This window comes from Aedes aegypti, chromosome 2 (assembly GCF_002204515.2).
Source record: "Aedes aegypti strain LVP_AGWG chromosome 2, AaegL5.0 Primary Assembly, whole genome shotgun sequence".
In the NCBI taxonomy this organism is placed as follows: domain Eukaryota; kingdom Metazoa; phylum Arthropoda; class Insecta; order Diptera; family Culicidae; genus Aedes; species Aedes aegypti.
Genome location: NC_035108.1, coordinates 395,889,325 through 395,912,543, shown reverse-complemented (window position 1 = coordinate 395,912,543; position 23,219 = coordinate 395,889,325). Strand labels below are relative to the sequence as shown.

Below are 23,219 nucleotides of genomic sequence, written 5' to 3'. Positions count from 1 at the left end.
TCGCAATAAAAGTGTCCCAATTATGGAATATAGATTATTCGCATTGAAAATCCTAGTATTTGAGTACAAAACATGAAGATAATGCCTTATCGAGCCGTGCGTCATGGAAGTCACCCGTAAAATAGCTTTACTTCTTTTGTTTTATTGAACAAAAATAGGGTTGAAGGATCGTTTCAGTGATAATAATGCATTTTGATAATCCCTGACGTTTGAGCGGTGCCGAATCCACTCGTTGCCATGGTCACATAAATAACACGGCACCGCTCAAACGTCAGATAGTGAACTCGTGCACTGGTCCATTGCTGTTTGCGTTTGAGTTGCTAATTGTATCCTGCTGAGTTTCAAACGCGGTAACACAAATAAATCAAAGGATACTTAGCAACCAGGATCGAAGTCACCGCCAACCTAGCAAAGAAAATCAATTTTTGACTTCGCCTTCTTTGTGAAAAATGTTACCGCGTTTGGTGTTCTCGCATTTGATATTTTCATTTCAAACGCACACAGCAATAAAATAAAATGAAAGCCAAAACAAATAAACTTCGATTTATGTACAATTCAATTTTATGGACAATTTTGAAATCGGAATCCATATTGAATCGGGGTTTGCCTGTACTCATTCAAATTAACAAAAAATATCGACTTGATTGAAGAAAAACGTGACTTTCCTCTAGAAAAATATGCGACCAATACGCTTGGAACGGCATCATAGGAAAACTACTCACCAGGATATGTCCCGTTTTGATGTCCTGCCGTCGTGCCAGCCGTGTGCAAATGGCCAGTGCTTGTGGCTATGTGATTACCACCACCGCTCGCTGCTCCACCGCTGCTTTCTCGTAGGCTGCTGTTGTGAGTGTTCCCTCTGGTCAGGGTATTGCTGGCACTTCCCGATAGATGCTGGTGCGATCGGCTCAGTGTTGAATTGGCAGAAGCCATCGATGCCGTGAATCGACACCGTTGGCAACCGTTCCGGAAGGGTGGAGGTCGAGGAGCTGGGGCCGGTGGAGGCGATGCGGACAAGGCCGGTGAGTCCAGGTCGTTGGATGTGTTGATTCCGAGCATCTCTTCGTCGACTTGCGATTCCTGGTTCTTTGTCTGGCGAACCGGTGGAGTGATTGAGGTGGCTTTAGTGGCAGTCTGGGGAGGTTGGATCAGAGGTTGAAATTGGAACGGAGGCTGGATGGGAGCCTGTAGGTAGGGATATGTGGGCAGATAATGATGATTGGTGGGACGGGAACGTCTGGGTAGAGTCGATGGGGCCGAGTTTAGAGTTTGCGACGTCGAGTAGAAGTATCCTAAGGCACTCGACGACAAACAGGTGCAGGTGAGATTGATGTTGTTATTGCAATAATAGCAATTGTTTTTACGGGTCTGACGGTTTTGACTATACTGTCATGGAAGGGTCATAGATTGGAACAAGTAAGGTTGCTGTTGGGACTGTTGGGGATAGGAGGTTCGGGGTAGCGTCGGATAGCTTCTGTACATGCACTGATGATTTGGATTGCTTAAGTTTGGCTGACCGAACATTTTCGCCTTCACGGGACACAAATGCTCAGTTGTGTGACGGGATGAAATTCGTTTGACTTGCCCTTGATTACTGGAGAGAAAGTTCTATGTTACGGTCGGGGGCAATAACTTTGACGGCACCCGAGAGGACGTTGTCTATTTGCTTGAATGGAATTTCTGCTGAAACGACGTTCCCTTGAGCGGTGGGATTTCATTGACTATTTGCTTTCCGTTGGAAGCCTATAGAATGCACTCATAATATAGTGAAAATGCTTCATACAAAATTAATAACTGCTCCATAATAAAAGCGGGTTTTCACGACTACAATTTGTGACCCGCTCCATAAATGGATGAGATTGCTCCATAAGTAATTTCAGTGGTACCGATAAAACCACGAATTTTCTTCTTTAAGGTGGAAAATTATACTAGTAGATTATTTCCAAATACGCAATGTGTTGCATTCCTCGCAAATTTTCGTTGCACCTTTGAAAATTAAATGAGATGCTGTAAGAATAGATGAATTTGATATATTTTACCTATAGTCTTCAGTTTACACTATAATGACATTTACAAATTTTTATCTGTGTCAGAGTCCCATAAATATCAATGGATTGCGCCATTAAAAGAATCATGTCTAAAATATATATCTACTAAACGATCAATGCTCGTATTAATATTTCAAGTGTTTTCGCAGTAAAATTTTAAATTAGTCGTAATTTTCATACATTTGAATAATAAAAATATTTAAAATTGAACGATTTATAAGTTTAAATCACATATATTATGATTTTAACTGCATGTTTTAGCTTTTTTCCCTTAGGTGCCCTAATGATACATTTTGAACTTCAATTTAGATAATTTGTAGTTTTACCGGTGACACTGAAGTTATTTAGGAAGCAATTTAATTAATTTATCGAACAAGATTTATCGAACATGAAATCGACGAATAGCTTCATTTATCATGGAGCAGTTTTTGATTTTCCATAGAGCATTGATAATTTTCTTACACTCGTAAAACCTTTTTCCCACTCCTTGTTATTCCACAAAAGTTGTATCACAGTTGTTATTCGCTCGCCGGGCGAACAAAACAATTTCACTCTCTTTCGCACCTACTCAATTATACACCCGTGCACTGTCCCTTTGCAATCTCGCCCCCAAAATAGCATTCCAATGTGTCCGGGATTCGTATTAACGGCTGATTTATAAGACGTCACCCATTTAATTTGAATATCGTTTTCACTAGCTGACTGGGACAAAGATGGTCCTCCTCCTCCTCTCAACTGGGGGGCGTTCTGAGTGCCCTCCCGCAAAACCCTCGACGCTGACGGCTACGACAATCAACGAGATCACTCGGCGTCGAGTTGGCATCCGATCGTAAAATCACGTATTTATGAATTTCTTCGCCGGTTTCTTGCAGCTTCATCCTCACTCGGCCAGAAAGCTGATGATGCTATTTAATAAAGGGGAATCTTTGCACTTGAGCCTTGATGATTCTGCACTTAACGGCTTACTAACAATTCGACGCATGCAAACTGCCGTTTGGTGAGTTGATCAGTGGTTTTTCGACTGCAATGGAAAACGAAGGGAGAAAGAAATGTGTCAGTTCAATTGGTGAGCACGGTGAGCACGCTATGTCCAAAGGGGGTTGCTATGCAACTTTCATGTTCCTCAGATTTCCTTTAACATGACGTTGCTCTTGATCATAAGAAACGAGCTAGTAAAAACTGCAAAATATTGTGCCTTGGGTTTTTGACAAAATGTTTTTTGAGCATGTTTGGAGATGCCTATAGACGGACAAAATAATAAGACCACTTAAGGCTAAGTAGCCCGTCATTCGTTTTGGGAACAATGATGACTTTTCAGCTTGCATTTTAAAGTGATAAAACTCAGTCTTGATAGTTTATATTGACTTGAAAAAGTATCACTGTACGCGCTAACATACATAAAGTATGCTGATACTTTTTCAGCTGCGTCAATGCAAAACCAACTGATATTCTTTGATTCGAAATCGTGAGATGAATCATCAACGACGCGTACAAATTTCAATGACGGCCTACTTCGCCTTAAGCAAAAAAAAAAAAAATACTATACCAATGAACCTTCAACATACAATATTTTGTTTGAACCAGCCTATTGCAGGCATTGCAGAATTCGCTCTCATTTGATTTCGAAGCACGATCAAAGCAAGCAACGAAAAATATCCCATCAGTTGCGGTCCGTGATTGACAATGTATCGCAAGTTGCAACAAGTCTGATAAATAGGAGTTGCGAACAATAGCCTCAAAGAGAGCGATGATAAGATCCATTTTTCTCGCTTGTTTACCGTTGGGGTAGATGTTTTACTTTACTGGCACAATAAACAATCCCCGAACTTCCGATAGCAATAGTATCCCCCAGGTTTGGAGCTTGTTTAGAGAGGTTTTATCATGCACTGCTATTCCCCCGATCTGATCAAAGTTGTAGCAGTATACGATAAACAGTCTCTCATAATGTGCTGCATATTATGATAGTTACAGAGAGCGATACGTGAGAGATTCTCTCAATTTTCTCAGGATTCAATCCCTGGCCTATTATGAATGTGATCCAACTGAAGCCGTCACCACCATCATCATAAGCATCATGAAAATAATGGGCATATATCGTCATCATCATCAGCGTTTATATTATTTAGAATTTGAAACAAAATATAGATGATACATTCGTTGATCTTCATGTACAAATTTCTATAGACAACTATGACAAATTAAAAAATACAATTTCACAAAAAAACCAAGGTTGAATATTTTGCGGGTTTCATTTACTTGTTTAATATGATCAAGAACAACTTCCTGTGAAAGAAAATCTGAGCCACATGAAAGTTGCATAGTAGCCCCCTCTGGGCACAGCGCAATGTTGTGGTGCTGGAAAATAAAATTATTTATTGGTGGATAAATTTTTGTTAATGCGACAGCTACAATGAGAGAACATGATACGTTAATATTTAAATAAAACAAGAAAAACGATTATTGGCTGTTGTGGCACAGAAACTGGATGTTGCCTCTTGGTTTCCAGATAACCGCGAAGAAATGGTGACCGGACTGGTAATGAAGCGTTTAGTACATTGCTTGTACCCGATTAGCTCGGTAGTAATTGTGTTCATTCATTGGAAAGGAAGATAAAAATAATGCACGATGATTCAATGCCATTGAGGTTATCTGCGGTGGATTACTCAATTAGGGGAAACCAACGATGATTGTACATCGGGTGGTCGTTCTGGTATTTTCTAGATGGTGAGAATTTTTTGTTTGCGAATTATGGGAACATGATTTAGAGTCACGGAATTTGTGTTAATGTGTATAAAATATGGGTGAGAAGAATCTGGTCATATAGTATGCAACCTCGTTGGTTCGTTAATGTGATCAAACAACATAAAGGATCGCATAGATAACAAATCGAAAGTGGAGCCTTCCTTAGCCGAGTTATTAGAGTCCGCGGCTACAAAGCAAAGCTATGCTGAAGGTGCTTGGGTTCGATTCCCGCTCGGTCAAGAATCTGTGTGCTAATAGCTGTGAAAGTGTGCATTGATCACTAAGCTGAGTTGCAGACTCTTTCCCAGAGAGTGCGTAATTTTACATACTTTTTATTTATATATCTTCTCTAAACGAACAAAAGAATTCGGCCCTTTTTGGTGGTTTTATGATGAAATCCGAAACATTTCCTAAATAGTTGATCTCAAAGTAAGCAATGGATTCATGTTCAAACTCGTTCTGTAAGCCTATCTGTGTATCTGTATATGACATTCTAGGTCCATCAAATAATCTGGAAGTTTAAGTCAAATGGTTTACTGCAAGTCTGAAGTACCGTAATCCGGGGTAGAATTGATCATATTTTTTGGATATTTCTTTAAGGTTCCATTTGAAAATGCATATGTGCAAATTGTATATTTTTAAAACAAGAACTGACACCTGATGCTTGTGTCTATATACTGTATTTTGTTTACTGGAAGTTTGAATCATGGTTAAAAAATGTTTAAGAGAGTATTTATTCTGCTCATATCGTTTTCAGAACTCGTGTGAGACATGATTATTTGAGCATTATCATAAAAAGCATTGTTTCCAAAAGTTGAAAAATTTACGCATTAAGGGTCAATTTCTTCACCTTCGCTTAGTCCGTAAACCACGTTTACCCATATAGTTAAACTTGGTTTAAGGCCTAAGTGGTGGTGAAGAAACCGTTTATAGGTCAACTTAATTTTTACAAAAACCCTAATGTTCATTAGCAATTCAAGGATAGGAAATGTTGAACTGAACTTTTTATATAGAGGGTCATTGCGATCAATGTTGCCCCGCTGATCAATGTGACCCCGGTTTACAGTAACGAAAATATTACAAAACATCGTGAGTTGCTATTTTGCAGTACGTAAACACTGATTTTTTCAGTAAATTAAGCACAAATATCAGCTTATGAGCTGGTAAGCTTACAAGCAAGTTAACTGGATTCGATAAATAATGCATTTTCAATTCTCAACATCTCAAAAACTAAACATGATATGACATTATTGAAAACGGAAATAATTTCATCAACTCAAAATTAAGGAATTAGCGGTATTTTGGAGCTTTAGTTCATTTAGTTCATTTAGTTCATTTAGTTGATATTTCACATACTCTGAAAATTTCTTATTATTCAGTTTTATTCTCTTTCCAAAGAAAACTTTCTGTCTGCCAAACTGTCTGAAGTTAATGAACAAGGTATAATGTAATGCACATCATATTAAACATATTAAAGCAAAAGATAACGTCAGTGTATTGTATAACTTTAGAAACAAGTTTTGAACCGATAAAGAGAACACATTTTCCGTAAATGCGACTTGACACCCTACGTTTTTATTTGTCGAAATACTAGCAATATTATCAATGAAAGAATACAGGCTTCGTTTTACCTCACCGGTTTTTACTATTTGTTTCCAATGCGAGCTTGAAAATGCAACTTATATCGTTGCCAGAGCTATTCATAGGAAATTCCTGGCATATTTTCGGCTTTATCCTGTACAGGTCTTGTCAGCGTGGCGTGGCGAGATCATCGTAAAATTTTCAACTGAAATCTGCAGTAGAAAACTGAAAGCTTTCAGCAAAATTTCGGGTGGATATCTGATAGAATTTTTGATAGTTCGTGGCGAATTTCTTCGCAAATGTCAACAACAAACATTATTTGGCTCAGAAGAGGTATATTATATATCATTGAATAATTTCTTGGTGAGAACTTCACCAATTCTTTTGGAACTTTCAGAGATATTCAATAATTCGAATCTCATGAAAATCTTCTAGGATGGTGCTAGAAGGTATCTTGTTCGTACTCCTGGGAATACCTTTAACAAATTACTTGCGGGACTTTCTGTTGGCTGCTTCTCAATTACCGTTTTTTTATAATTCAGGGAAACTCTTGGCAAGATTTTTAGCGTACTACAAATGATCTTTAGCAGAATTCTTACATTATCTGTGGTGCATTGACTATGACTGATTTGGCTTTAATTTCATTCACCTTTATTTCTAGAACGTTAATATTGAGGTATCTGCAAAGGGGCCGCAGTTTGAAAAAGGTTGGGAACCACTGATCTACAGCAGCCGAGAAGTGTGTACACGACTCTCAAGATTGTTCTTTTTTATTTATTGAAGATGAACTACATATTTACCCAAAGATGCACAGACTGAACAATCACTAACATTTGGTGACTCACTACACGAAACACTACCACAACCGAAATGAATAAAAAAAAATGATAAAGAAACTTTTTACCTGATTATCATCATTTGATGATTGATTGACTGAATTAACAGCCATCATAACACATCTGAGAACTCAAATTTAGTTATCATTAATAACTAAATGTGCATCATATATATTTTTTCATGTATCCCTGACTCATGACCATAACCATAAGTCACGGAATTTGTTTAAAAGATGAGTGTTCTGGATTTAAATTATGATCCAAACCATTTTACAAAGTTTTGTATAATGAAAAGTTAACTTTTTTAACACAAGCATCATAAAAATGTTTTAGGAAAGATGTGTAATAACATATGTATGTTATTAACCTGTTATCAATCATTTACGATTTCACGAATACAATAATGTATTTTTTTATTATTCGGTTATCACTGATAACAAAGTATCAAAATGAAAACAGGAATAATGAAAGATGTTATCAATTTGAAATCATCCAGTTATAAGACTTTAGTCGGGGAAGTCGACAAAATCTCCATTACGAAAAGTTCCTCAACCGGTTGGATTCGAACCCACGACCCTCAGCTTGGTATTACTGATCTTGCTGCTTGTGTCAATCTGCTTAAACTTCTTAAGATTTGTTTCATAAAGATGGATATATCGCAAGCTTAGTTTAAGGATACAAATTTCTCACGAACAAACATTACATATATGAACATTCCTTCCTTTATTTTCACCTGACTTGAAAGATGTGGCCGCTGCCGATATTGACACAGTACAAATTGGGATAAGTTGTGGAAATGCATAAGTAAACGAAAGTCAATTCCAAGGACGTGGCCGGTACTGTTATTGACCATGTATAACCCATCTACCGGCAGCTTGATTTATAATCACAAAGAAATATTCAAACAGAACTAACTTTTTTTGATTTTCGATACTTTGGCACCATTTTTTACAAGCCCTCAAAAAACTCTTGATCATTGGGCATCTGATTCTGGAGATATTCAGAAATTTCTTGGGGGACTGACGTTTCGCCATAATTCACGTAAATATCTCTGTCTACAGAATTTTTCTCATAATCGGTTATTCGCTGTTCGAGACAATGTTGTCATAAGAGTCTGTTGTGAAAAAATGATGCAAATTGGTGCAACCGTTTTTGAGTAATGAAGATTTCGGTTTCTGGTGCCAATCTGGCCGTATGAAGATCTGGAAAACTTCAAAAAACATCCTCTTGTAATTTTCAGACTTTTTGGAGACAATTCTATCGATTTGTATGATTTTTTTCAGAAGAGCTCCTTATAACCTGACATTATATAGCCCACATTTTAGTTTTTTGATAAAGTGGCTAAAAACAAAAAGGTGGTCAAATAAATGTTATATGGGGATTGTCGGTCCCCCAAGGAATATCTGAATATCTTCGAAATCATATGACTAATGATCAATAATAATTCTAAAAATAGAAGAAACTTTTGAAGGCTCGTGAAAAAATGAAGCAAAAATGTCGAAAAATAAAAGAAGTTTTCGCTGTTTGAATATATTTTTGTGATAAAAAAAATGAAGCTGCTGGTAGTTGCCGTTTTTTTTCTCGTCGCTGCGGCTTGTGACAGATTTGTAGATTTGACAATTTTTAGTTCATTATCTGAAATGACTGTTATTTATATCGCTGGAATCATGGAAGAATATCCGCTAAACTTGCCAAATATAAGATAGAAATATTTATGAAAAAAAAACAACATTGAAACTGCTCCGTCATTTCGACATGACGGAGTAAGCACATGAAATATAGCTTCGTCTAGTGACAGTGAAAAACCTCGTTTCATCAGTGCCGAAAGTCGGCCATGATACTTAACAGCCCTGCTCAGGATTCTATTCTATTCTGAAACTGCATTAAGTTGTGTTTGATATATTCGGCTTTTCTCATCAAACCTATCATTTCAAGTGTCCTAAGAGCGACTTTTTGCATGAAAAGCAAAAGTGTTATTTTTCCTTCGTCTCCAGAGTGATTTCTTTCTCAGTTGGTCCACAGACAAACAGACAACAGACAAGTTAAGCATTATTTTTCGCATAACAAAAATCCTCCTTTTTGTGAACAAATTATATTATTCTACTAAACATAGCGCTTTATAAAATAATAATAATACATATTCCATCGTTCTCTGACATTTGATCATTCTAGTGATTGATCCTTCATGGTCTAATTTGCTATAATACCATCCTTTTACTCCCACCAAAAAGTTAAGTAAAAATCGTGTTTAAAATTGGTTTATATTACTAATGAAACTATATTTGTATAAAAGAGAGCAATATCGCGAGGCTTAACCGCACTCTTAGGTATCAATTTATCTTCTTATGGTCGTTTTATTGAAAATTCACACACTTTTAAAATTTTGTACGCCTATTTATCGATCTACTGCAAATTGTAAGCGTTTTTCTCCAAATATGTTGATAGGTAATCTCAGAATAACACATTATGAAAACAGTAGATGGAAAATAAACTCGATTTCATTACAGCAGTGTTCCCAACTTTGATGATTGTCATTGTGCTTTGGAAGGTCTTCTGGAAATAAACCATTTGTTTTTCTATTGTGCTTTTAATGAGACGTGGGGACCAGATTAGCAACTCTATGAAGACGTAGGTTGTTTTCCATACTAAAACTATATGAGTACTTCCATCAGGACGTTCTTTAAACCTAAAATATTTGCTCATATTAGTTGCATTGAAATTTATAATACATTTCCCTTAAAAAATCAGTGAAAAATGATTTTATGATATTTGAGAAATTGTTACTCCAAAAATAACCAGATATTTTTCTGCAGGCTTTTGATTGATGATCCTTTTGAACAAGCCTTTTTTGAAAATAGAAAATATAGATTGTCGAATTTTTCAGTCAATTTCTAATAATAATCGCTTTCGATAATCTCCAAAAATCGACTGTCCCTAACGTTTTGCCTTATTGGTTTTAAATTTAATTATTTTTATGGCTCTTTTATTATTACAATATTGTACAATATTAGTCGATCGATGTACAGAAAACCGATTTCGATTTCATTGATAAATTAAAAAGATATTGCATTTACAAGGTGTCTACTTGAACAGTCCAAATATGTAGATTTGCAAAAGGTTCACTTTATTCAACAAACTTTGAATGGTTCGCCACTGTAAATGTCGGCATAAGAGTGATCTATAATGGTCACATCGTGTTTTTTTTCATATGAGTAAAACACAAGCTTTCGTCCTGACAGCTGTAGGAATGATGCTATTTGTTCAATAAATTTTGAATGGTTCGTCACTTCAAGTCTCACAAATAATTGTTTGTATGGTCTGATCGTTTATCAAAGTAAATCCTATGGCCCAACGATCCTTCTAACTTACAAACGTCCCTACCAGTTCCTACCTTTGTGGAGATTCAGAAGTAAATCTTCTTCTTCTTCTTCTTTCTGGCATTACGTCTCAACTGAGACAAAGCCTGCTTCTCACCTTAATATTCTTATGAGCACTTCCACAGTTATTAACTGAGAGCTTTCTTTGCCGATTGACCATTTTTGCATGTGTATATCGTGTGGCAGGTACGATTATACTATATGCCCTGGGAATCGAGAAAATTTCCTTTACGAAAAGATCCTCGACCAGCTGGATTCGAACTCACGACCCTCAGCATGGTCATGCTGAATTGCTGCGTGTTTACCGCTACGGCTATCTGGGCCCCTAAGTACGTCAATACGGTCTCTAAAGTGTTTTCTCTGTTCTCGTTGGTTAAAGACGTTCAATGTCTTGAGAGAAGTTATTCGTAGTTGAGTTTTGCATATTCTAAGAAAAAAGTTAAAAAGAGTGGCCCTTATTAAAGTATAAATTTTGAACCAAACTTTTTTGTTTTAAGAAATTGGTGGAAGAAAATATTATTTTGAACTACTTTGTCGAAGACACTTTTGATCTAACTCTTCATTTGAGCTGCGTTCTTATTCAGCAGTACACTCAAAGCTGAATATCAAGTTCCACTTTTGTTCAGCCAATCTGAATAAGATGCAATTGAGGTTTTTTTTTAAATTTAATCAAATCAATATCCATAATCTAATTATTGTACCGCCGTAGCTTAACAATAATGTTCACACCAAAGTATGGATCGTACACGAAAATCATGTTTGTTGAAAAGCAGTTTCATCAAATTCTTCGAATAACAAATCTGCAAATCGTGTAGCGGACAATTATTATGATTGAACCCAAACCATCAATTGGTTTATGAATATTTTTGTACTTCGAACACCACACAGTCACTTATATATTTTAAGCGCAAATAGGACTATCGGTCGTAAAACGTGAGTCGATGGTCCCTTCAATATCGAATTATGGAGGGTTGGCTGTACATAATTTTAATGCAATCTAGTCTACGAATATCTTCAACAAGAGACATATTGCTCTCTAAGAATTTTGTCAAGTGCATCACTCATTTACACATTTTTATGCGGCTGTACACATTTTTATGCGAAAAATTTCCCGTTTTATGCAAATTTTCATGAACAAACGATTTTTGAAAACTTTTGTGATTACAACCCAGTGGGCATTTTATTTTGCCGGTGACTGTATTACGATCGATTAAATTTATTAAGATTTAATGTACTTTGAGACACTGGTGCAAATAAAAAAGACATTCAGTAAAAAACAGACTGTTCTAATCTGGGAGTACGAGATGCACTTCCAAAATCATTGTTTGTCGATAGTTAGTTTAAAAGTGGTTCAACACGCATATACACCTTCAAATTACACAGCGTAACAAAAATAAAATGTTTGAGTGTCTCCAAGATTAAATTGTGTGTCTCTAGTAGATTTGGGGTCGCTAAATTTGATGCCGTTGTCAGAAATGTACAGACATGTGTTTTTGGCTACAGGTCTCCAAGGTTGTATAAAACATTGATTTCATTGACGTTTACATAAAATTTAAAGTATGATTTATGAAACTTTTTTGTGATCTAACCATCAAACATGCAAAATAGGACTTGAGATATAATTTGGTTGAAATTGGACAATAAAATTGAGATTAAATCGATTTATGGGGGACGGGCCTGGTGTAGTGGTTAGAACACACGCCTCTCACGCCGAGGACCTGGGATCGAATCCCATCCCCGAGATAGTCACAAAAAAAATAGTGACGACTTCCTTCGGAAGGGAAGTAAAGCCGTTGGTCCCGAGATGAACTAGCCCAGGGCTAAAAATCTCGTTAATAAAGATAGAAAAAAAAAAAATCGATTTATTCCAACATGCTGGCAGTCTGCATACAAAATTATTCGTTTCTCTCATATGGTAAAATACAACATTTTTCTAAACCATCATAAAATAGCTTTTGAGCATCAAAAGTATTATGAATTTTGTTGATAAGTATTGTTATACACATGAAGTTAGAATTCTGTGGCAAATTAAGCAAATAAATTACCATACAAGCTGACAAACTAGCATGCAAGTTGGCTGAAATAATCAAATTTTGAATTTACAATAGCAGAAATAGCAAAATAGCGGAATTTAAGTGCTTGAGACAAAAATGTGTTTCGCAGTGTTATTAGTGTTTTTGACCATGCTTGTGTGATCCAAAAATAAATTTCAAGTTCAAAATTTCAGTCCATCAGGTTGAAATACAAGGCAATAGATACGTCATACGTCCGTTAACAGTTAGTCAGAAAAGCATGCCTATTTCAAGATGTGATGCAAAAGCTGTTCTCTAAAATTGTTAACTTCTTTCTAATAGACCATAATGGCTAGACTATGATTTTTCCATTTTTGATCGATATCCAGTATTGGATTTCTTAAACAGGATGTACATTGATGTTTTTTTTTGTAAAATGCAATAAGATTGACTTTCAATTGTGATTCTTGGTGCGATGTTTCCAAAATCATACCTAGTCCGAAAGTATCTGAAATATTCGTTTGTGACTCAAATTATCCAACGAAAATCATGATCTCACCTTAAACCAGCCTTATCCTAGCGGTATAGGAGTAAATTATATAAAAATTTATGATAATTGTTCTAAGAATTTAAGATAATTGAGTCACTCGGAGCGCTATTGTTTCATTGTCTGCCAGTCGTTCATTCTCCAGGTCTAAGAAAAAATTACTAACAGCTGGTGAACAGATGGATCATAACAAGATCAGTCCACTGCTAATTAACATTCTGCTCAGCGAAAAGTTTTCCCATTACTGGATGCCAACCCTAAAGGCTGGCATTCAGTACGAAGCTTTTCAGCAGTTGAAGAAGAGTGACTTTCAGCAAAAGTAGCTCTTAGCACGGCTCAACTTGTGTTTTCACTCGTTTGCATTTAAATTATGACTATGATAAACAGAACGAAACAATTAGGTGTTCCAGCCCGAACAGTTTCACGCGCGATGGACCAGTTTGGCTTGGCAGTTGGCAAAAAAAGTTACCGGTATACAACTTACAGCTCCAGGTGATTTTGATAACTTTTCAGCTTCGGTCAACGGAAATAAGGTAGCAGTCCCAGAACTTTGAACGTCAAAGCGGAATTGCAAGATTTTCGTTATGCAACCGAGGCGCGTGGAGTAAAAAAAGGGTCCATTCACAAAAGAGCAGTTCGTAGGAAACTGTGCGGAAGGAAGTAAAAGTTAATTCTCCGTAATGGTTCAATTATCTTTATGATTTACGGAAAGCGAATCCAGTTTCCGCCATGCTCGGTGGGGTTTTGGCGGATGAAATTTATGTTTAATTAATTCTCTGGAAGCCGTAACCCTTCAAACGATGGATCAAAAATCGTTTTAATACGGTAATAATTTTCGATAATCCACTCAACTTAAACCTGTTTCTTTTAATCCTTTGAGGAAGAATCATTCTGCAAATATGGTTCCCTCAGAGCACACACCTGCAAACCGTGCTTGTCAGATCCCTTTCACGCTACATTAGCTTTGTCGCTTTTAAACATATCTTCCGGCAGCTTTACCTTTCTGAGCGAAGCTCGTTAAGCCATAACATTGTCACGCTTCACTCCGATCAGGGGAAACTTTGCTACGAAAGCTCCATTGCTAGAAGAGAGGGAAACATGTTGATTTATTAATGAAATAACTTTTTAAACTCATCTGCAGTTTTTTGAAAATTCAGCAACATTATCCTTTGTTTTTATAAAATACAACTTTAAACTTTGGTAGACTTGTTGAGTTGGGGCTATACTGCAGGCAGTGTGATCGAAAGTAAATTTGAGTTCATCTCTACCTCACCAATATATCACACGTACAGAAGCCGGTGAGCGTATAATAGAACAAATAAAGGGTAGATTGCCAATTATTGCACACCAACTTAGTATTGCACACTTGCCAATATTCTGGAAGTATTACATAGAGTAGAACTGAAATCCTTATTTTAAAGTTAAGGTGAAGATGAATCGAAGCCAAAGTTCCAATTTTCAAGAGCATGGATCTGGAGAACCAAACATCCATTTGAGCTGAAACCCTAATCAATTGGTCACCACCAGCTAGTGACCAATCGATTAGGTTTTCAGCTCAATCGGATGTTTGGTTCTCCAGATCCGTGCACTTGAAAATTTGAACTTTGGCTTCGATTCATCTTCACCTTGAACAATGATTCATACAGAATTTCAGCTACCAGCAGTTGGTTTAGTTAAAATGAAATTAAACTATTGTATGCAACGCGCTTCAATTTCCAATCAAAATTGTTACGTCATGAGCTAAATATTCGCCGCAGCGACGTTGAAAGAATTCTTTACAAATGTTCTTAATCTGATTGAATATAAAGTGTGCATCTTTTTATTGATTAGAAATGCTAGTCAAATTCAGAAATATGCCCAATTCATTTAGCTTATCAGCTACTTGAGCAAAGAAATCTTCTAAACAAATTTAAACAAAACTATGAATAACAGGACACATCCCACAAAGCACCAACTAAGCTACAACTGGAAACATTCAAACAGCAAGAAATCCACTTCCGCCGGGCAATAAAATGACGCACTTTTTCCTTTATTTCACTACATAACTCGCATATTAACCCGTCTCACAAATCAACAACATTAATGAAATTTATACTGAGAACGTGTTCTGTCTTGCCGTTTGCTCTGTGTCTCGGTCGGCGTTTTATGGCATTTTGAGCTGCAGCCCGTCGCGCTCACTCCCCGTTCGCATTATCGTCTGCTTAAAACTCCCCGCCGCTCAATTTTTTTCTCTCTGAACGGACGACGATCTTAAAGATTCGCATGCGACGCTAATCGTGGGTGAAATTTTGTTTGCTTTTTCTTGTTTTTGTCTTGCAAGTGTGTCCGATATCAAAACCAGGTCAGTTAAATTTAAGTGTTCCGGCTATTATTCTAAAAATAAAGTTTGAGTTAATTTTGAATCGCTCGAATCATTTGAGGAAGCCGTATCTTTATAAATATACCCTTTTTATTTCTATTTTGCTCTTTCACTTTCAATATTTATTATATCGTGTATCCAACAAGATCCGTATCTTAATTGTCAAATATGTCGCATTGTACAAATGTACATACAACGTGAACGTAGTATTTGATTCGTAGCTCGATAAATTGTTTAATTTGATATCATCCTCGCTTCCACCAATTTCCAACCTGAATAGGTTAAAAGTAATTGTGGAAATAATCACCTGCATCACCTTCCCGACTTTGTTTAGATTGCTAGCTAGTTGTGCAGTTTCGTTTGCACCGACTTCTGGCCTTCTTGATGCGATTAAGTTGCGCCGACATCAGCTCGATGAGAAGCAACTTTTGATTAGACTTAGTTTTTATTCAATCGTAACGTTTCTTCTATAACGACGTGCTGCAACAGGTGAAAGAAAATTAGTTTCTAGCTTTTACTGTTTTTTTACCTGTTGTTAATCGATATAGGCAAACTACGATATAAGGTACATTCTGCTATCCAATCCATCGGTACCGACCGATTCATTGAAATTTCCTGTTTTAGATGTAAAAATAATGGATTTTGTCAGAGTTAGAAAATACAATCAGAAAACAAATTTTCGCGCCCCATAAACTACACATATTTTCTTCTTTAGATGTAATAATGGTGGTTTTTGTCCGAGGCAGGAAAGAAATGAGTGCACCCCGTAAACTCCGCATATGTGAACTCATTTTATTTTCAATTAAATATCGTACATTCACAATTAAACAGTTATTTTTATAAAATCATTGATATTCGTAATATGAGCGTGAAAATGATGTTCATGGTTCAACAATTACTTTTGTCTTTACTTCATACATACTGCTTTTCATGATGATATGATTTGCGTATACCGGATATTATATATCAAGCAACAACTGATAACGGATATTGGATGGACAGTACTGATAACGGATAGAGAGAGCAGTGTTGCCACATTTATATCTGTACCGAAGGCTCAAAAATCTTTTTTATCTGTACCTGTGCTCCTGAAAATCTGTACCTCGCGCACGATAAATTATAGAAAGAAATTCCTTAAATCCCAAATAATTTATAAATTTAACATAGTTTTTATTGAAATAACATCACATAGTAAATAATTAATATTAAGTTCTATGGATATAGTGTCTTTCAATAATAGTTTCGAAGAAATTAGTTCCAAATTTCAAGCATCTTTTGGATTTTATGTTACAAAAATCGCCAATTCCAAGATATGCTAAGTAGCTTCCAGGGAAACGATAATAAAATAGGAAAGCAATACACATAGAGCTAAAGACATTTGAACTCACGAACATTCGTATACGATCGTCATATACATATTGTTTTTGTTTTCCCTCGAGAAACTTGCACACACCTTCCAGACTTGATGATGCATATGGACTTATTACCCAATTGAAAATATTTACACACAGATTCTGGGTGTTTTTAGAGACAGAGTGCATATTGTTTTCCTCTAAGCTGAATATCAGCGTAATTTTCAGCCATATTTTACCCACAGTTGTTCCTCATGTTGGCAGATGAAGGCCTCACGGCACGTACCGCCGCGGAAAGATCCGAATGTTTTGTGAGCTGACTTGCTAACTATACCACATCTTCTACGTCCGTTAGGCGATCCGGTGCTTAATCAGAACAGCTCTCCTGAGTCTGATTTGGATCGCCCAACGGATGTAGAATCAGAAACTAGTTGAATAAGTTTTTGAATCATCCACAGCAATTAGAGGAGGGACGTGTGATAAGATTTATTCAATAGTTGACGACTCCAAAACAGTGCTGAGAATCATCACCGTTAACAGAACTGAAAATTAGAACTTTTCAGCACTGTTTGGTGTAGGAAAGTAGGCCATTATATTGTTCATCCCATGTATGAAAAGTAGGCTCACATACAGCATAATTGCAAAATAGTAGTTTACGGAACTATTTACAGAATCATGATTTTTACAGCATGAGTCGTAAATCGGGTTCTGCAACGAGTTACGTACAACATTTTTTGCAATTTCGTGGAAGAAGACCACTTGAGGGTATCAGAAATTATATCGGAATGCATTCACCATTATTTTACAATTTCTGAAAAATTGTTGTGTAATGATACATTACACAACTAAAAATAGTTGTGTAATGAGAAAATGTTGCGTAATAAATGATTACAGCACTGGTTTCAGTTGCGTAATGACTATTCCCGCACTGCATACTTCAGTGCAGGAAAGTAAGTCGTTTCATGACAGATTGGCGTTATAAAGAACAGCCTATTACGATGAGAAATTGCAAAAAATATATTTCATTACTAACGCGGATGTGTTGGTGAGCCAATTTTCGGGAATCCAGTACCTGTGCATTAAATTGCTTTGGTACCTACTGAGAAGCGTGTTCGGTCTGCTTTTATAGTGCGAAGCGGAACGCAAATGAAGCGTGGAAAACTTTTTTTTTTCTTTATTAGTATCATTCCAAACATTACATTCATTATTTCTTATATCTAGGTGTTCTGTGTTATTAGACAACACTATCATCCTTATTTGGTAAAACAAATCTAAGATTTTATTAACATTTTGTTAACAACATATTACATTTCATTTGCCGTAGCAGTTCAGATTTTTTACACGTGAGTTGATTTCACCTGCTTATAAGAGAAAAAAAAAACGCTTTGAATATACTTAACCTAACTTAACCTAAACATATTACGCATTAATCGTGGCAATAGAAGATTGTAACGATGTTTGCCTGAAATTATTGATTATTTTATTTGACATTTGTTCCAATGTTTCAACATTGGATGTTCTATGTAACTCATTGATACTATACCAGGGAGGAAGCCTCAGAATCATTTTCAAAATTTTATTTTGAATTCTCTGCAGAGCTTTCTTCCTGGTATTACAACAGCTAGTCCATATTGGTACAGCATACAACATGGCTGGCCTGAAAATTTGTTTGAATATCAAAAGCTTGTTCTTAAGACAAAGTTTTGATTTTCTATTAATAATGGGATAGAGATATTTTACATATTTGTTACATTTGGCTTGAATGCCCTCAATGTGATTTTTGAAAGTTAAATTCTTATCTAGCATGAGCCCTAGATACTTAACTTCATCTGACCAATTTATTGGAACCCCTCTCATCGTGACAACATGTCTACTTGAAGGTTTCAAATAAAGAGCTTTTGGTTTATGTGGGAATATTATTAGTAAGCGTGGAAAACTGCTTCAACGTGAGTGGTTGCGTAAGAAAGGGGTCGACATTTTCCCAATTTTCAATAGTTTATTGAATTTTTCAATAATTGCTAACAGTCATTCGGAAGTGTATTGTTGCAGATGAAAGTAAATGACGATTTATGATAGGCAATCTTAGATCTTACATCTTAGATGCCTAATTCAATTGCGGGGCATACAAAAAAGGCCCAGATAGCCGTAGCGGTAAACGCGCAGCTATTCAGCATGACCATGCTGAGGGTCGTGGGTTCGAATCGCGCTGGTCGAGGATCTTTTCGTAAAGGAAATTTTCTCGATTCCCAGGATAGAGTATCATCGTACCTGCCACACGATATACACATGCAAAAATGGTCAATTGGCAAAGAAAGCTCTCAGTTAATAACTGTGGAAGTGCTCATAAGAACACTAATCTGAGAAGCAGGCTTTGTCCTAGTTGGGACGTAACGCCAGATAAAAAAACACTAACATTCCTTCCCCCAATCCCACCTGACTGCAAGGACGTGGCCGGCGCCGTTATTGACCCTGTATAAATAGAGGCACTGAATTATGCACACTGAAGAAGATTATGGCCAATCCCAGCCGAACTTCTAGTTAATTCTTTGTGCATTTTCACTGATTTCGGTCAATCACGGAATAGCAACCATTGATATGTGTAGCCAGTCTAAGCTAAGCTAAGCTAAGCTAAGCATCATATTGAAAAATCGTCATATATAAAAGTTGAGATTTGGATCAGCCACAGGTGCGGATTCTGAACTTAATGCTCTGGTTATCCGATTTGACGTATTATTTGTAAATTCTCATCCTAAGACACCATACCGATAACACGTTCAAAAACGCGAGAGAAAAAAGTTAACGATTATGGGCATTCGTCACACTGCACACTGGGCCAAGAACATAATTTAGCCAGACAAAACCTCCAGCGCTTTAGAGGTGTATTTTATCGGGTTGGTGTCTGAGGAGACTTGTTTTGGTTTTATTTGTTTTTTTTTTTATGATAGAAGTGAGTTGGCAATTTCATCGCATGGGTGGCGGTACTATGTATTTTTTTTTTTATTTCGCATCCAAGAGCTTTCACGTTTTTGACAAAGTTTTAGAACGTGGAAAATTACGACAAGTTGTCAAACACATCAGAGCTCTAGGACTTTAAATGACCGTTGTGAGGGGTGACACTGTGCCATAAGAGTCACTTTATGCCAAGATATTTACAGCAAACTTAAACCAGAATAATAAAAACGATGTGGTAAGCTGGCTAAATTCTGTTCCTGGCCCAGTGTGCACTGTGACTCTCGACCTATCAGCCCCTGCTAGTCTGTGCTACAAGAAGCAAGCTAATGAGAAGTTATCGAGTGTAAACATAAATTTTGAGAAATGATTATGTCTTCTTCTTCTTCGTGGCATTACATCATCACTGGGACAGAGCCTGCTTATCAGCTTGGAGTTCTTATGAGCACTTCCACAGTAATTAACTGAGACCTTTCTTTGCCAAAGTTGCCATTTTCGCATTCGTATACCGTGTGACAGGTACAATGATACTCTATGTCCAGGGAAGTCAAGGAAATTTCCATTAAAAAAGATCCTCAAACGACCGGGAATCGAACCCAGACACCTTCAGCATGGCTTTGCTCTGTAGCCGCGGACTTTAACCACTCGGCTAAGGATTATTTTGAAATTTTGCTGTTCCCAGTTGTTCACGAAACTGTCCCTCAGGAACAAGTTTTGTTTCACTTCGCCAAAGTACATGTTAAATGGTCATCCTTATTTTTCTAAAATGAGTGAGAATCCGAAAGACAAATAAAAAAGACTTATCAACTGCAAAAACGACTGCAAAATTAACCAAAAATATTATACCCGAAGAGAAAGGTTGTTTTTTTTTCATTCTTAAGCCGGGTTTGCTTTCCAGCTTGCACAGAACCGCAACTCGCACAAGTCACATCAAGTCGAATAAAAATTCCGAATATAACAATTAAGACTTTCCAGATGCGGACCGGCCGATAATCTTAATTGGAGAAGGCGACAACACACCGTTCATTTTCTCGGTTTCTGTATTTCCGACAACCCAATCTGGTCATTGGTAGCCCGTATCTCATGCCATCGCGGGTTAAGTCCGCGTACAAGCGCTTAATTAAGCTAATTCTCTGTCAGTCCGATTGACTACGGGGTTAAATCCCTAAATCCTTTAATAATGGCTTGCATTTAAATGCATGACAAACTCGCAATGCACGGCCGGAATTTATGGCCCCATCATCGAGCCTGGTATCGAGTGGTAACCATCAACGCAGATCCAGAGCAGATAAATGGGTAAGCCTTTTGTTAGGGTGGGTCATTTAGGTGATGTCATTCCGGAACTTAGAATCTTAGACGGAAACTCTTGCAAAAAACTCAGAAATTCGAAATCTTGCCCCAATTTACTCTAAGAAAGAAAGGGTTTTCTCCGACAAAAATCAATCTGTTTCCCCATAGAAAATTCAAAGATATTCCGATCGTTATGCATAAAGCAATGGAGAAAAGGAAGAGTCTCGTCTGTTTTTTTCATTGAACGACTATCCCACCCTAAACCTTTAATGCATCGCTCCTCAGAATCCTCCGGGGAAAAAATCCCACAAAAGTGGAAACGAATGACTACGATCGATCGCATTCGAACGTATTTCAATAATTGATGAAGCGAATTCGCGCCATCCTGATGTCACAACATCGAAGGGCAATTCACAGAAGGACGCAAACAGGGACCATTACGCTGTGAGGACGTCTAACGTTCGACTCCGACTCAAAGCCGAGAAAGGCACAATCATTATTATTGGTCCAAAGTGTGCAGAATAAACCCGATCAGATGGAAGAAACTAGATTCAAACAGATTGTGTTTTGAACAAAATTCCTACAAAATTAGCATTAAATAAAACAAGAATGCAACAAATCCTCCAATAACTAAATATAACAAAATCATTACGGCATGTGTTCCAAGGATGATACAAAATATCAAAATTATTCCAAATTATGTTACATTCCATAATATTGAATGCTATTCACAATTAGCGTACAAATGAAATGTTAAAAATACTACAAATGTTGTTATAAATCTTTTCTTAAACCTTCAAAACCATCTAAACGAAACTATCTAGACAACACATTTTTAAAAACATCTGTAATTTTTAACTGTGTATGATATAAAAATGCTATAAAGTAGTTGTTCGATTTTGGTCGGGAAACTACCAATGGAACCAAGCCATTGCGACTGTAGCTACGTAAACTCCATCCAAAACTCGACGGTAAAAGCCGTAGCTACTGGAGCGATACCCTGGGATTGAGAAGGCCAAGCGAGACACAAGAGCAGATGTCAATGTTAAGAATTTATGCAAATCAAGCTGCTGCAGCAGCAACGACGCGCATATCGTTTCGGTCAACAATCGCCAATCAAACACTTTCGAGGCGATGTGCTTTCAAATAAAAGTTGGTTCTGCAATGCGTTGCAGAGTTCGGAGAGTGGGAGTTAGAATGGGATCGTTTGACTTGTTTTTTGGTTGTGGATTTGTTCAAGTTTATGAATATTGAACATTGAAAATTTTGTCGATCGAATAATTTTTAACAGTTTTCAATATCAACAATTAACTGCATTTTAGAATCTTAGTAATGCAACAAATCTTGATTTGAGAAGCGGGCCTTCCTTAGCCAAGCGGTTAGAGTCCGAGGCTACAAAGCAAAGCCATGCTGAAGGTGATTTCCTTGACTTCCCTGGACATAGAGTATCATCGTACCTGCCACACGATATAAGAATGCGAAAATGGCAACTTCGGCAAAGAAAGCTCTCGGTTAAAAACTGTGGAAGTGCTTGTAACAACACTGAGCTGAAAAGCAGACTCACTCCCAGTGCGGATGTAATGCTAAGAAGAAGAAGAAGAATTATGAGGGGTGGCAGAATTACCCCCTGTTCCCATGTTAAATCTGAACCCGAACTAGAGTTAAATCATCGATACTGAAATGCGTCGCACTAGTCAATTCATTGCGATTATGGCCTTTCCATATCCCGAATCTGGCAGTTTGGATAAACACGCTTCGGTTTCGATATTGATTGACCGACAAGAACTGCACCGATGATGACGAGGATATGCATTAAATTTTGAACCCAGTACAGGAATAGCTCCCCGAAATGTACAGCCACATCGCGACACCAACGCGAGTACCAGTCACGATGTGGGTGTACATTTATTCGAGGTATACCTGTAAAAATACACGTGTCCAAACACGAGGAAACCGAGGCTCTTCAATTGGCATACAAATCATCAAATTAGCACTTTTCGAAGCATCTCATGAATCGTAATGAGGGCTCTTCTTATTCTAGTTGGTAACAAATTGATAGGTACGGTACGACAGCATCCAATTCGACGACGCACCAATCGAGATGGCACGCAATGCCATGCTATATG

At 37.1% G+C, this 23,219-nt stretch overlaps 1 protein-coding gene across 2 annotated transcripts in view; it reads right to left on the bottom strand.

Moving 5' to 3' along the window:
- The window catches only part of LOC5575506 (monocarboxylate transporter 8), a 163,957-nt gene that overhangs the window by 129,232 nt on the left and 11,506 nt on the right, over window positions 1–23,219 (bottom strand). Inside the window, exons 2-3 of one of the 2 annotated variants that reach the window (XM_021847031.1) lie at window positions 2,511–3,069; window positions 723–1,743 (exon numbers count right to left, since the gene is read on the bottom strand). In XM_021847031.1, the coding sequence (XP_021702723.1) occupies window positions 723–1,059 (337 nt within the window). In that variant the 5' untranslated portion in view covers window positions 1,060–1,743; window positions 2,511–3,069. The remainder of the gene's footprint in view (window positions 1–722; window positions 1,744–2,510; window positions 3,070–23,219) is intronic. The other variant, XM_021847032.1, reaches the window with a different exon arrangement.